Source organism: Syngnathoides biaculeatus, chromosome 11, assembly GCF_019802595.1.
Source record: "Syngnathoides biaculeatus isolate LvHL_M chromosome 11, ASM1980259v1, whole genome shotgun sequence".
NCBI classification, from domain to species: Eukaryota; Metazoa; Chordata; class Actinopteri; order Syngnathiformes; family Syngnathidae; genus Syngnathoides; species Syngnathoides biaculeatus.
The window spans coordinates 26,129,297-26,142,799 of NC_084650.1; the positions used below are offsets into that span (position 1 = coordinate 26,129,297).

Below are 13,503 nucleotides of genomic sequence, written 5' to 3' on the forward strand. Positions count from 1 at the left end.
ACATTTATTATGTAATCGTTTATTTGATTTTAGCTCGTAACCACACTGACGACATTCACTCTGGACGTTTACTATCTAAATCCCTCTTCGTAAAGCACGGCGGAAATGTCGTAACGACAAACCGCGCGTACACACACCTATACATACTGTACCTACATACAAACGCTTACACGTGTAAACATATACACACGCGTGTGTGTCTGTATATAAATACATATGTATGTATATATACCCACATACATACTCATATACACAGTGTGCGTTTTAATAAAAACAGTCTTGCTGCGTTTCATGTATCAGCGTAGACATCAACGCTATAAACATCTATAACGCAGGGTTATTAGTTGACCTCGTGTTTGACTACGACTTGACGCATGCGCAGTTGATCTGAAGACTTTGGGAAATTTGAAGCGTTTGCATTGTCTTGACAGCGTTTCCACTGTTTCGTGTAGCGCTGACCAGAATTCATGGCTTCACAGTTGCTCAGAAAAGAGGAAACCCTGACCATGAGGAGACGATTGATCGGGTAACTGCACTTGGAAGAAAAAACCCTAACTGCTTACGTGTAACTTCTACGACATCTTAGGATGCCTTCGCCTCACGTGATTGTTATTGTTATTGCAGGCAATCGTGCAAACTTTTTTATTCAGACGACCCTGTCAAAATTGTAAGAGCAAGGGGGCAATATCTTTTTGATGAGAACGACAAGCGCTACCTTGACTGCATCAGCAATGTTCATCATGGTAAAGTATTATGCGGTCCATGGGTCCATGTCTGCTTTTTTTTTTTTTTAAACTGCATGCTACACTACCACCACCGCCACCTAGTGGCAACAATACCTTTTCTGTACTGTAGTGGGTCATTGCCACCCTAGTGTTACAAAGGCTGCAGCTGAACAAATGGACCTTTTGAACACCAACACCAGATTCCTGCACGACAATTTGGTCCTATATGCTGACCGCCTGGCTGCCACCTTGCCCGAGAGACTGTCTGTCTTCTATTTCGTCAATTCTGGGTAGGTAACAGTACGCAATACAATATTGCAGCATTTTTTTTAAACGGTATCTGGAGTTCAGGGGAATTTTCAGGATAGACCTAAAATGCACTGTACTGGTTCTGGGTCCACTTAATTTGACCTCGAAAAAACCTTTCCCAGAAGTAGCCTAACAGCAACATTTACAACACCTTTTACAATACCTTTCTGTGACTCTTCCAGTGTTCTGCAACTTGTCGATGGCACTATATGCTCAGTGGTTACTTCCCTCTTCCAACATCCCATTAGCCTCAAGGTATTTTTGAGCCATAGTCTTGAGCTCATATCGACACATGAAGAGCATGATTAAAAGGACGGTTTTGCTATAAACGCTAATTAACCAGAAAATCTACAGATTCACGGATTAAACCTTCACCATTCAGCTCATTCTTAAGCAACAGTAACTGATTGAAAAAGTACTGAAACACGTGCATTCACAAGTACGAGTTTCAGGTTCATCTGACTTGACCCAAACATCCAATTCACTATTTGATTTTTGAGGGCAGTGCAATTTTGTCAGTAAACTCTTTTTTTTTTTGTCCTTACAGCTCTGAGGCCAATGATCTTGCACTACGCTTGGCCCAGCAGTACACGCAACACGAAGATGTCATCGTACTCGATCAGTGAGGATTCCTTTACGACAAATTCCATTCATCTACTTGCTCGTGACTCATCAAACGTTTATCTCCTCGCAGTGCATACCACGGTCATTTAGTGTCCCTCATCGACATCAGCCCTTACAAGTTCAGGAAACTGACAGGACAAAAGGAATGGGTTCATGTGGTGTGTAATTATCTGGTGATACAAACTGCTGGAACATGTTGTTGTTGTTGTTAAATGTTTCACCATTGTCAGGCACCCTTACCAGATACCTACAGAGGCATGTACAAAGAGGATGAGCCGGATCCAGGCCAAGCTTATGCAAATACAGTCAAGAACTTAATAGAGGAGGTGCACAAGAAAGGCCGCAAGGTGACATCAGCAAATGAGCCACCAAAGGGAGTAACTGTACTGTCACGTAACCGCAGTATCATTTCCATTTGTCACAGATCTCTGCCTTTTTTGCTGAATCAATGCCAAGTGTGGGAGGGCAAATCATTCTGCCGCAAGGGTACTCGCCCAAAGTTGCAGAGTAAGTCTTCCTTTGATTAACACATCATTAGTACAAGATTCCACCCTTTGCTGTGCTTTCCACAGGTATGTTCACTCAGCGGGAGGGGTGTTTGTGTCAGACGAGGTGCAGACCGGCTTTGGACGTGTTGGAAGTCATTTTTGGGCCTTTCAGCTGCAAGGAGCGGATTTTTGTCCGGACATAGTAACCATGGGTAAGCCGATGGGCAATGGGCATCCCATTGCATGCGTGGCAACTACAGTAGAGATAGCAAGCGCTTTCACCGCCAATGGCGTGGAATACTTCAATACGGTAACTGTCATTTCTTTATATAAAGTCAATTTTTTTGCATGCTTATTCTGTGGCTTTTTTTTTTTTTTAAACAAAAGTATGATTTTCAAATTCTTGCAGTTTGGAGGGAACCCGGTATCTTGTGCAATTGGTCTGGCCGTCCTTGATGTGATAGAGAAAGAGGATCTGAGAGGAAACGCCAAAAGGGTCGGGGCACATCTGAAAGATTTGCTCACAAAGCTGAAAAGTCGACATAAAATTATTGGAGATGTTAGGTAATGGCCCAATATGGTAAAGTGTTGGAAAGTCAAGACAAAAACATTCATTTCATGGTGACTCGTGTACATGAAGGGAACCAAACCACCTTTATACTTATGATTTCCCAAAAGCCTTACATAAATTTGCAACTTATTTTCCTCCACCTTTTTACAAGAAGCAATTAATACTATTCAAAATGTTGCTATTTTAGAGGTGCTGGACTTTTTATCGGAGTTGAGCTGGTAGAAGACAGAGAACTGAGGACACCCGCCACCAAAGCAGCAGCACAGGTGGTGAAAAGGTAGAAGTGGGGGGGGGGGGGGGGTTTCCTGCTTGCCTGTTCAACGTTTGTTGAATTTTATCCTTTGCCATGTCTCTAAATCAGGCTCAAAGTGGAAGATCAAATTTGCCTCAGTACAGATGGCCCGTGGGAAAGTGTCTTGAAGTTTAAACCGCCCATGTGCTTCAATATGGATGACGCGGAGCTGGTGGTGCGGTGCATTGATCGCATACTCACAGGTTAATACCAGCAACAAATATCTGGTCTCACGGGGTTCCTAAAACTATATACAGTACCCTCCACACAATTTCTACTTCGTTTCATAGATATTGAAGCCATACCCTCCCTCAAAGTGGCGATTTCTTAAGACATGGAAGCCAATCTGAGACTGGAAAAGGAAGACATCTAGGTTTGTTGATCCTGTGTAAAATGTTTTAATTCGATCCAAACATTTCCAACGGTCACATTCATTAAGGTCAGAGGTAGAAATCTATCTGGCAGGTAAAGCTCAATTTCACACATTGTCATTTTCTGATACTGAAATTAAGAAACGTCAAATCAGAAGTGCAGTTACAATGCAGATATACTTAAAAATGCATTGGTTTGATTTCTACAGGGAATATGGACCAGTTCTGAAGGACTGCAATGAGCAGATTCCATCAAATTGGAGTTAATACCTACAGTTCTACAATACAATTAAGTTTTGAAATGTGACAGCTTCTTTTCAATAAACTGACTTCAATTGAAGAGACAGCCGTCCTTGATAATACTTAATGCATTTGCCTAAATCAACTTCCAAACGTGTTCAAAATTAGCACTTACCAGACCACACTCACACTAATGTTCAAGTTTCGCAGTTCCACATCTAGTGGGTTGAATATTAACACTGCAGGTGGCGAAGCCCTCTCCCGCAGCTTGTCAATGAGGCATCCGTCGCGATGTTCACATTACTCCGGATATATTGAGCAAGCCATTTAACAGTACAATACATTTAACATTAACTTTACAAATAATAACAAATAGATCCATTTGTAATATAAACCAAAAGTTTATTTCTACCAATTTGCCCAAGACACTAGAGGAATGAGTATCCAGTGAGAGAGAGGGGGTACCCTCTTACATTTAACAGGCTTGCGTTGAGTTGTATTACACTAGTAAAGCCACTTAAAATTGCAGACACGATCGGGGGGGGGGGAAGAATCTCCATAAAAGTCCAAAACAAAAAAAAAACAAAAAAAAAAAAAATAAAAATAAAAATAAACAAAAATGCTGGTTGTTTAAATCTACTAGACCATCAGCAAACATTCATTTGACACGCTTATAATGAACCCTTTGATTGTTTTAAATCCCTCAAATTTTGCCTCGCCCCACATCCAAAGCCATGCAACTTGCATCTAACAGTCAGCATGGAAGAACATGACTAACGATCTACGAACACAGAAAAAAAAAAGCTAAATTGTTTTATTTGTGAGCTTTAAAAGCTCTTGCTCCTGTTTGTAAATCCAGTAGACATGTAAAAATACAACCATACAATACATTAGATTCAAAAAGGTACCAAAAAGTACAGTAAAAATAACACTTCCATCACTGGAAATGTAAATGGACACAAAAACAATATAAAATAAAAAGTGGAAAAGTGACATTTGCTTCCCCAATTCCTCACTTGATCTGTACAAATGGAGCATGAGTCCAAATTTCTGCCAACTCCAAAGGAAAAGCCAGAGCCCATGTTCGCTGTGGTCAGACCATGGATCTCTTTTCTTATATACGTTAGACCTTAAGAGAAAAACACGTTGCTTAGCATTACTGAGAATAAACCAAACGTGGCAAGCAGTTACACAAAGACAGACAGGGTGCATGAGTGAGTTAAACGAGTCAGTGAATGAACAAAGACTTTCCGGGGGGAACAGAACCGGAAGCAATTACGCCAAGGTTAAACGTCCTATTCTCAACCACCACCAGCTCAACCCTTATCGATCAAGTAGTGTTTGTAGGGATGCATCTTAAGATGACAGGTGGAATGGATCCAGACCCCATCAAACAAACTACACTAGCCCCCACCACAATGTTGGAATGGAAATTTGAATAGATGGAGGTCTTTGCGGGAAGGGGGGAATCAAGAAGGCACCAATGGTACTCTCATACTACCACGGATGATGCAAAAATGCATACCTGCACTACGTGTGATCAGTATGGCTTGTAGCTACTCGGGTGGCCACGTCTTGGAGTTTTCCCATAGCTCGTATTGTTCTGGTCTGGAGGACAAGAGAAAAAGGGACTGAGTTCTGTACAACAAGGAGGACCAAGAAAATAAAGCTTCTCCCAGTAGCGCTTTTCCTTAGGGGCACTTATCGCTTACTGTAATCGTAGCCACCCCCATAGCCGTAATAACCACCAGAGTAGTCATAGCCTCCATATCCGCCATAGCCTCCATAGTTTTGCTGTCCATAGCCTCCGTAGTTCTGGTTGTAACCACCTTGGTTCCAGTAGTTGTAACCGCCTTGATTCCAGTTTGGGCCCTGGCCTATCAACACAAAATGTAGGCATCGAACCACATTTCTGCACCCAGGCACTGAACCGGAAGCGATTCCTTCCTCGAGACTCACCTCCACGGCCCCTTCCGCGTGCACCGCCATAGCCGCGAGCGCCGTACTGTTGCTGCTGGTAGACCTCTTTGGGTTGAGCTATCTTAATTTCACACTACAACACATTATTACATCAGAGTGAGAATCATTACTTCAGTGGGGAGAAGAAAAAAAAAAAAGTGAGCTCACCTTGCTACCACCAACAGTGTGGTACTTCCTCTCCATGACTTTTTTGACATGAGCCTCATCTTGATACGTGATGAATACAAACCCCCTCCTCTTCTCGGTCTTTGGGTCTTGAGGAAGCTCAATAGTCTCAATCTATGCAGAGTTGAATACAGTGACTTCACCTTGAATTTTCAATGGTTAAATTCATTTGCCGGAGCTAACTTGGGATCTTACCTCTCCAAATGTTTTGAAGTAGTCCTCAATGACCTCCTTCGCTGTGTCTGGGTTAAGACCCCCCACAAAGATTTTCTTGACCGGATCCTTCTTCATGGCCATAGCCTTCTTCGGGTCAATCTGTCGCCCATCCAGTCTGTGTTCCTTTTGTTCAAGAACCTAAAAGATTTCAAAGCGTTGGATGCAACGAGTGTACTAAACAATTATGCTTCATCGTGAAACCCCCCCCCCCCCCACTCACCTTGTCTACGCTGGCTGAATCTTTGAAAAGAATGAAACCAAAGCCCCGTGACCGGCCTGTCTGCTGGTCAATTTTGATGGTGCAATCTGAAACCTCGCCAAACTTGGAGAAGTAATCTTTGAGATCCTTCTTGGTTGTGTCCCAGCTAAGGCCACCGACAAACATTTTCCTAAACGCAAGAGAGAAATTGGGTCATTTGCTTGCAGGGGGCAATGTAATGAAGACACGAGGGATTGTAAATGTACACGGTGTTCTAGAGTATGACTTACATGAGCCCATTTCTCATTTGGTTTTATTTAACATTGTAAATGTACACGCTGTTCTAGAGTACGACTTATACGAGTACGTTGGGTCTTTTGTTTTATTTGAACAGTATTTAGATTAAAATCGTAGTGGAGGAGCCGGCGTGCGGCTCAGCTCAAACATTTCGTGCTAGATTGGGCTCACATAGGAAGGCCCATCCCCCACAAGCTCTGCACATGGCGCCAACAAAGACCAGTTGAACAAAGAACACAGTAACGCACTAAAACGCCGCTTCCCCACGAATATCAAATATACGCGCGCGGAAATTCCAAATAACTATTTTTCATACTCACCCTGCATCTTCCTCGCCTTTACTGGCGTCGATTTGTCCACCCTCCGTGCCGCCGTTTTGCGAATTGTCGTCGGTCGCAGCTCCTTCACCGCAGGCGTTCGCACCGGCCTGGCCGGCCCCATTGAAGTCATCGTCGACTTCGTGGCCGTTTTCGGATGTCTCCATGTACTGCTGCTCGATCTCAGCCATGTTGCGATAGTACACCTTGACGTGCAAAGCAAACATCGTGTCGGTACGTCGAATGTGTTACATCATTTCTGCATGCGGGCACGCTCGTAGCCATTTGCTAATGTACACGCATTTCCCACCATTTTGACTGGCACGGTTTCCTTCAATATTACGGTTGAAAATTGCCATTTGCGATTGCTCACTCGCGACCTGGCCGTATCTATTACAGTCTAGATCACAATTCTAATACACAGAGTAGAATAGTTTGACCAATATAAATGAAAGCGTTAGATGTTCAATTGATATACGCAGTTACGTAACGCGAAGGCCGCGCGGGCCTAGTAATTATTTTCCGTTTATCTACGTTAACAGAAATGACAAATAATTGCAGCCGAAAAATCCAAGCACTTACTTGTCAATTCGGGGAGGGGAAAGAGAATCTTTAAAGAAAAACGACGCAGACCCGCTTGCTAATCACGAAGCCGGAGTGCTCTGTTTAAGATGGATTCTTCCACGACGACGACTACTCGTGGTGGTTTTTCTAGAGCCGGTGCGGAGGAGAAACGTCAGCTCTTGGAGACGCAATTCGATTGGTTGATCATTGCTGCCATTCACATTTCTGACCAATCAAATACGCAGCGCCTTCTTTTCGTCACTATCAAGCCCGATGAAAGTCGTCGGTTGTTGTTTTTTCATTCAGTGGATGCGAAATTCTGTGCAGTATTCTGCATGATTCACTCACAGCTTGGCTCTTAAAAAAATGCATGCCTCACTCATCGCTTAGCAATTAAAAAAAAAATCTCATTTTGTACAGTAAGTCAATCCTTAATAAAGACGCATACACGCATCTTTGGGGTATCATTTTAACCATCCATGCCAGTTTTGGGCATTTTTCAAAAATACTGACTTTGTGTTGACTATGGCGTACCTAACATCCCAAACTAAAAGCACGTTTACTGTTTTGTCATCCGCCCGCACACGAATGAGATGGCAGCTCCAAGATGGCCGGTCCTCCTCGCTGCAGGAAGTGAAGCTGGAGCGGCTTCATGTTTTTTTTTTTTTTTTTTTTTTTTTTTTTGCATCTATCGGCGACATTTTGAGTATCGTCCAGTCTCAAACATTCGGAACGTACTCAAGGGCGTGTCGCTTATGAAGCTTAACTTGAACTGATGGACTAGATAAATGCTGACTGTTAACAGCCTCCATTGCGCCGCCACTTGTTGTTTTAAACCAAATACACATTTTTTCATTAACACCTTTGAACCGCGTGTAACCGAACTTACCTTCAAAAGTGGTCTGGGTCAGACAATGTGTCGCATGCGTGACGTTGTTTGTTCGTGTGTTGAAGGTTGTGTAAGTACCTGCACTGTGAATATGTCCTTATGCAACAACTCTTTGAAGTTAGTGACGTAAAAGCTTTTCTATTTTTTTTATTTTAGAAGGCTGTTTTTTTCTCCATGAGTCAATTTAGAAATAGAAGTGAAACGTGCCTTGCTTTAACCGTACAAATATCTCATTATTAACATAGCAAATGAAGGTCAAGTTCAAATTCTTCACAAGCGCTTTTTAATCACCAAATTTGTGGATGTGTACAGCTCTCGAACCGTTTGGTATTATTCCTAAAATACAATTGTTTTGTACACAAACATTCAACTTTCCACATTTTTTTGTGTAATTTATTTTGGTCTGTAAAATGGTCAGGAGGAGCTACACTGTATCTTTGTAGACCTAGAGAAAGTCTATGACAGTACCAAGAGAGGAACTGTGGGACTGCATTTTTTAATCACCAAATTTGTGGATGTGTACAGCTCTCGAACCGTTTGGTATTATTCCTAAAATACAATTGTTTTGTACACAAACATTCAACTTTCCACATTTTTTTGTGTAATTTATTTTGGTCTGCAAAATGGTCAGGAGGAGCTACACTGTATCTTTGTAGACCTAGAGAAAGTCTATGACAGTACCAAGAGAGGAACTGTGGGACTGCATCTGCAAGTCTGGTGTGGCGGAGAAATATGTTACAATAGTACAGGACATGTATGAGGGCAGTAGAACAGCGGTGAGATGTGTTGTAGGTGTGTCAGTAGAATTGACCCCTCCATACAGGGCACTGAACCACGCCTCCTGAAGTTACGTCACCCCACGTGTGCTAACTTCAGACAAACAATTAGCAAAAATGGCGGCGCAGCAACAAAAGACTAGAGCGAAATTGTCCGATTTACCAGCTGATTTCTCACTCGCATTCTTAGCGAATAGTGAAATATCGTTGAAAAGCAGACAGCAGGGCTTCAAGTATTTCAGCGAGGGGTATTTCAATGGTATTTCCATGCATATCGACAGAGAAACCATCGATATTAGCGCGAGATCTTTCCGGAGTCGGAGGAAGACCGAGAAGCCACATAATATAATATATTATAACCCAAAGACGAATTCGTCATTGACAGTTTCCTATTTTCGTGTTACACTTGTGTGCAGAATCTGTATGTGTATCTGTAAAGTCGTTTGTGAACCACCGTATGAAGGAAAAGAAGGCAAGGCTTGATTTACGAGTTTTCTCTCTTGTTTTCTTTGTGTAACGTCACGCGCTCCCCTCAATAATTATTCTTGAATTAGTGCCGAACCTACGTAAGTCCCGACCGAGTATGGCAATCACTACTTTAGTGTCCTCAAACATCCTTCCTTCAGTCTTGGTGTCTCGGTGCACGTCGAAGGCTTTTAGGACTCACTAGTCCGGTTTAGCTTAGCTCGGTAGCCGACAACAGAGACACGTTTGTGCAGTTAGATCATCGCAAAATATCGCTCAACACAGATCAAGTGTGTCAATCATTCACACTTAGCTATGTTATGCAAGCGAAGAACTGCTAATTCATTTATATGAGACATGTATTGAAATATAGGACTTACCTTCGTGCAAACATATCTGTTCCGGTTGATGGATTCAGTTGATCATGCGGTCTTCCACAAAGTTTGATCCATCGAAGACATTTTTCGTACTCGGTCTTCTGTTCCGGTTGATTTTAGATGGATTCAGTTGATGATGCGGTCTTGCACAAAGTTTGATCCATCGAAGACATTTTTCGTACTGGGTCTTCGGTTTTGGAAAGGGTACGAATTGAACTCCACCAACTAGCCTTTCAGGATACCTGTCGTCACTATTACAAAGTCCGTGACTACACCTCTTAAAACCATATCTATTGTTAAAGAACCCAAATACGCGATAAAACGCTAACAAAAGCTATACTGGACCATGCAACTTTGTCTGAGGGAACGGCGGGTGCAAAAAGGGGGCGTGGTTTATGCAGATCTCTGGCCTCTGATTGGTCAGCGCTGCGGATGACGCAATTTGTACGTAGGGGTCAATTTAAGGTGGAGGTGGGACCACATCAGGGTTCCGTGCTGAGCCCCTTCCTGTTTGCGGTAGTAATGGATAGACTGACAGATGAGTTTAGACTGGAATCCCCTTGGACCATGATGTTCGCAGATGATATTGTGATCTGCAGTGAAAGCAGGGAACAGGCAGAGGAACAATTAGAAAGATGAAGGCACGCACTGGAAAGGAGAGGAATGAAGATTAGCCGAAGCGAAACAGAATATATGTGCATGAATGTGAGGGGTGGAGGAGGAAGTGTGAAGCTCCAGGGAGAAGAGATAGTGAAGGTGGATAATTTCAAATACTTGGGGTCAACAATACAGAGCAGTGGTGAGTGTGGTAAGGAAGTGAAGAAACGGGTCCAAGTGGGATGGAACAGTTGGCGGAAGGTGTCTGGTGTTCTATGTGACAGAAGAGTCTCCGCTAGGATGAAGGGCAAAGTTTATAAAACAGTGGCGAGGCCGGCCATGATGTACGGATTAGACACGGCGGCATTGAAGAAACAACAGGAAGCGGAACTGGAGGTGGCACAAATGAAGATGTTGAGGTTCTCACTTGGAGTGAACAGGTTGGATAGGATTAGAAATGAACTCATAAGAGGGACATCCAAAGTTGGATGTTTTGGAGAGAAGGTTCGAGAGAGCAGACTTAGATGGTTTGGACATGTTCAGAGGCGAGAGAGTGAGTATGTTGGTAGAAGCGTGCTAAGGATGGAGCTGCCAGGCAAAAGAGCGAGAGGAAGACCAAAGAAAAGGTTGATGGATGTTGTGAGGGGGGATATGAGGACAGTGGATGTTGAGGAGGATGAAAAAAGAAAAAGAAGAAATTCCTCACCCTACAAAATGCTTCCATTTGTAAAGGTTTAATGATTCATTTTTCTACCCCTATGTTATATTTGCTACAGCTCTGGTATGTTGTATGTACTTGACATCATTGTTTAAATCAAGTATTTTGAAAAGTAGACAGGAACATGGATTTTTTTATGGACTACTTTTCTATTTATGGACACTGACATTTACTGTTCCATTTTTTTTTGTTTTTTAAGGACAAAGCACTTCAGAATGTTAACAGCAACAAGTTACCTGTTACATTTTCATTTTAATCCTTCAATCTAAATTATAGGGTGATGTATTTCAAATACAAATGCAGGATAGCCAAGATCCCGCTCTATGAAAAGAGGGTCTGTCACTTGCACTGAAAGTGCTTTTGTCAATATTCCACTTTTAATTCCATATTTACTTCCCCCGAGCCCCCTAATGTCACTCTGTTCCTTCCACAAGAGCTCCGTCACATATTTGAGGCTTGTTTGGATTGTTCTTGATGAGCCACTCGGCAAGCCAGACCTGTCGAAAGTGTGATGGGAGTAAACATAAACATTTCCATGCAGTAGCGATGAATACATATATGTGTGTACTTTACTAACACACGGGTTGAGGGGTTTGTGCTTGCAGAGCTCAGTGAGTCCTTGGAGCAATGTTTGGTTCACATACCGACTCAGGTATTCTTCAGTTTCTTCTCTTGTGGGGACAGTTAGTGCTACGCAGAAAGTGTATAGAATTCCTTTTTGCATTTCATTCAAACAACAGTGTGTGTACTTCTTACTGTTTGGGAACATGAACTTGATCTCCCGCTCGGCCACGTGGAATGACTCGCTGCCATGGAGGGCGTTCTCCAGCTCGGACGTCGCGTATTTTGCTCGGAGGCTGTGGGGATAATGTGAATACCTTTAAAAACAATGTCAACACACACTCGCATCATTCAAGTGACAAATAAAAATGTCACTTATATGTGGTATATCTTTTTTTATGGTCCTGAGACGTATTAGTGGCATGGTGGCTAACATGTATGCCCTGTGTGGGTTATCTCTGAGTACTCTGGTGCCCTCACCCCAGCCCCTATCCCAAAAACATGGTGTGAATGGTTGTAGTCTTAATGCGCTGATAGTGAGTTATCCAAGATGTACCCTGTATTTCGTCAAAGCTGGATGACCCTGGTCAGGATAAGCAGTACAGGAAAAGGATGGATGGATGTCATTTACTTGTAGTTTTCCTGATAGACTAAAGATTCTCCACACAGGTCCTGAAATGTTTTTTTTTTTGTTTTTTTTTTTTTTTTTTTTTTTTTTTTTTACATTACAGGAGTATCTTTTATGTGATGTAAGTTTCCTACTACATGAAATACTTTATCTTCCACATAAAACCCCCCAAAACACAAATCAGATGCTTTTTTTTTTTTTTTTTTTTAAATGGAACAGACCTTTCTTGATGACTTTCGGTGGCCTTGATAGGTCCAATGATGGCCTTCCAGTGGGCGATTGCGTTGTCCCGAGCCAGCGTCAAAGCAATAATCGGACCCGAGCTCATGTACGCCGTCAATTTTGGGAAAGTCAGTTTTCCATGATGCTCCGTGTAGAAGTCACTGCACTGTTCTGGACTTAGTTGAAGTTTTCTCTTCTGCCAGACATGAATAATTGGACACGTCGGTTGAATTACTTACAAATTACCTTGAAAATACAACTTTGAATAGATTGATCATTTATCATCACTTGAAATTCATAGAGATCAGAGAGCACAGGTGATAGGTGAAGCGTTAATCGTTAATTTATCCGATTGGTCTGAGCAGGAAATCCTGGGAAGCGTGGTGACGTTATTGGAAACCTATGGATAGATCCGTTTTCTAAATCTCAATTTGAAGCAATAACCACGTGACTGCTTTCAAGCAATTAAAAGAAATGGTAAGGATATATATATATATATATATATATATATATATATGTTAGTGTCTTTTTGAAGATCAGTTGTTATTGCGTTGCTAGGCAGACTAAAGCAGGAGTCATCGGAAGCAACAAGACGCCGGTGTCTTAACCCGACAATGAAACAAGTGGATTTCACGGTGCTTTTGGACTTTTGGACCAACCTGTAAAATCGTGAAGCCCGACGTCAAAATGATGTCCTCGATCTCCTCACTTTTGTCAATCGCGTCTGGTTTAATGATCGCCAAAGTTCTTTCCACATAAATACGAGGAAAGGAAATTTCGTTCAACAAACTTGCTTCCATGATCTAAATGCTTGTACGCTTAAAATATATACTTTTTGCCTGGTGATCCGAGTGTGAATGCTTTGACGGTTTGCTACGGAAGAACTGGACTTTATGACGCAGTCAGAGCGGG

The 13,503-nt window shown here is 42.3% G+C and overlaps 3 protein-coding genes across 15 annotated transcripts; 1 reads left to right on the plus strand and 2 right to left on the minus strand.

Annotated features, from left to right (window-relative positions):
* On the plus strand, positions 1 to 4,279 carry phykpl (5-phosphohydroxy-L-lysine phospho-lyase). Of its 2 annotated transcripts, XM_061834229.1 has the most exons (13): positions 3 to 526; positions 625 to 743; positions 856 to 1,015; positions 1,582 to 1,656; positions 1,729 to 1,816; positions 1,889 to 2,005; positions 2,083 to 2,165; positions 2,231 to 2,456; positions 2,556 to 2,710; positions 2,905 to 2,994; positions 3,079 to 3,212; positions 3,300 to 3,382; positions 3,590 to 4,279. In XM_061834229.1, the coding sequence occupies exons 1-12, from the start codon at positions 468 to 470 to the stop codon at positions 3,338 to 3,340; spliced, it is 1,347 nt and encodes a 448-aa protein (XP_061690213.1). In that variant the 5' UTR covers positions 3 to 467; the 3' UTR covers positions 3,341 to 3,382; positions 3,590 to 4,279. The 2 variants fall into 2 exon arrangements, with proteins under 2 accessions (XP_061690212.1, XP_061690213.1); XM_061834228.1 differs by having other exon boundaries at positions 1 to 526; positions 2,231 to 2,710.
* Positions 4,280 to 4,418: 139 nt separating this feature from the next.
* On the minus strand, positions 4,419 to 8,395 carry hnrnpaba (heterogeneous nuclear ribonucleoprotein A/Ba). Of its 4 annotated transcripts, none has more exons than XM_061834234.1 (9): positions 8,248 to 8,395; positions 6,798 to 7,000; positions 6,202 to 6,370; positions 5,961 to 6,119; positions 5,748 to 5,879; positions 5,580 to 5,673; positions 5,333 to 5,497; positions 5,146 to 5,228; positions 4,419 to 4,749 (listed from the first exon to the last, which is right to left on the minus strand). In XM_061834234.1, the coding sequence occupies exons 2-8, from the start codon at positions 6,983 to 6,985 to the stop codon at positions 5,161 to 5,163; spliced, it is 975 nt and encodes a 324-aa protein (XP_061690218.1). In that variant the 5' UTR covers positions 6,986 to 7,000; positions 8,248 to 8,395; the 3' UTR covers positions 4,419 to 4,749; positions 5,146 to 5,160. The 4 variants fall into 4 exon arrangements, with proteins under 4 accessions (XP_061690218.1, XP_061690219.1, XP_061690217.1 ...); XM_061834235.1 differs by lacking the exon at positions 8,248 to 8,395 and adding an exon at positions 7,893 to 7,972; XM_061834233.1 differs by lacking the exon at positions 8,248 to 8,395 and adding an exon at positions 7,377 to 7,823.
* Positions 8,396 to 9,766: 1,371 nt separating this feature from the next.
* LOC133508765 (nucleoside diphosphate kinase homolog 5-like) lies at positions 9,767 to 13,469 on the minus strand. 9 transcript variants are annotated; one of them, XM_061835154.1, is made up of 5 exons: positions 13,251 to 13,467; positions 12,591 to 12,787; positions 11,937 to 12,037; positions 11,825 to 11,894; positions 9,767 to 11,677 (listed from the first exon to the last, which is right to left on the minus strand). In XM_061835154.1, exons 1-5 carry the CDS (start codon positions 13,389 to 13,391, stop codon positions 11,446 to 11,448), a joined length of 741 nt encoding a protein of 246 aa, XP_061691138.1. In that variant the 5' UTR covers positions 13,392 to 13,467; the 3' UTR covers positions 9,767 to 11,445. The 9 variants fall into 9 exon arrangements, with proteins under 9 accessions (XP_061691138.1, XP_061691135.1, XP_061691137.1 ...); XM_061835155.1 differs by having other exon boundaries at positions 9,769 to 11,677; positions 11,825 to 11,870; positions 13,251 to 13,466; XM_061835157.1 differs by having other exon boundaries at positions 11,453 to 11,677; positions 11,758 to 11,894; positions 13,251 to 13,466.
* Positions 13,470 to 13,503: the final 34 nt, after the last annotated feature.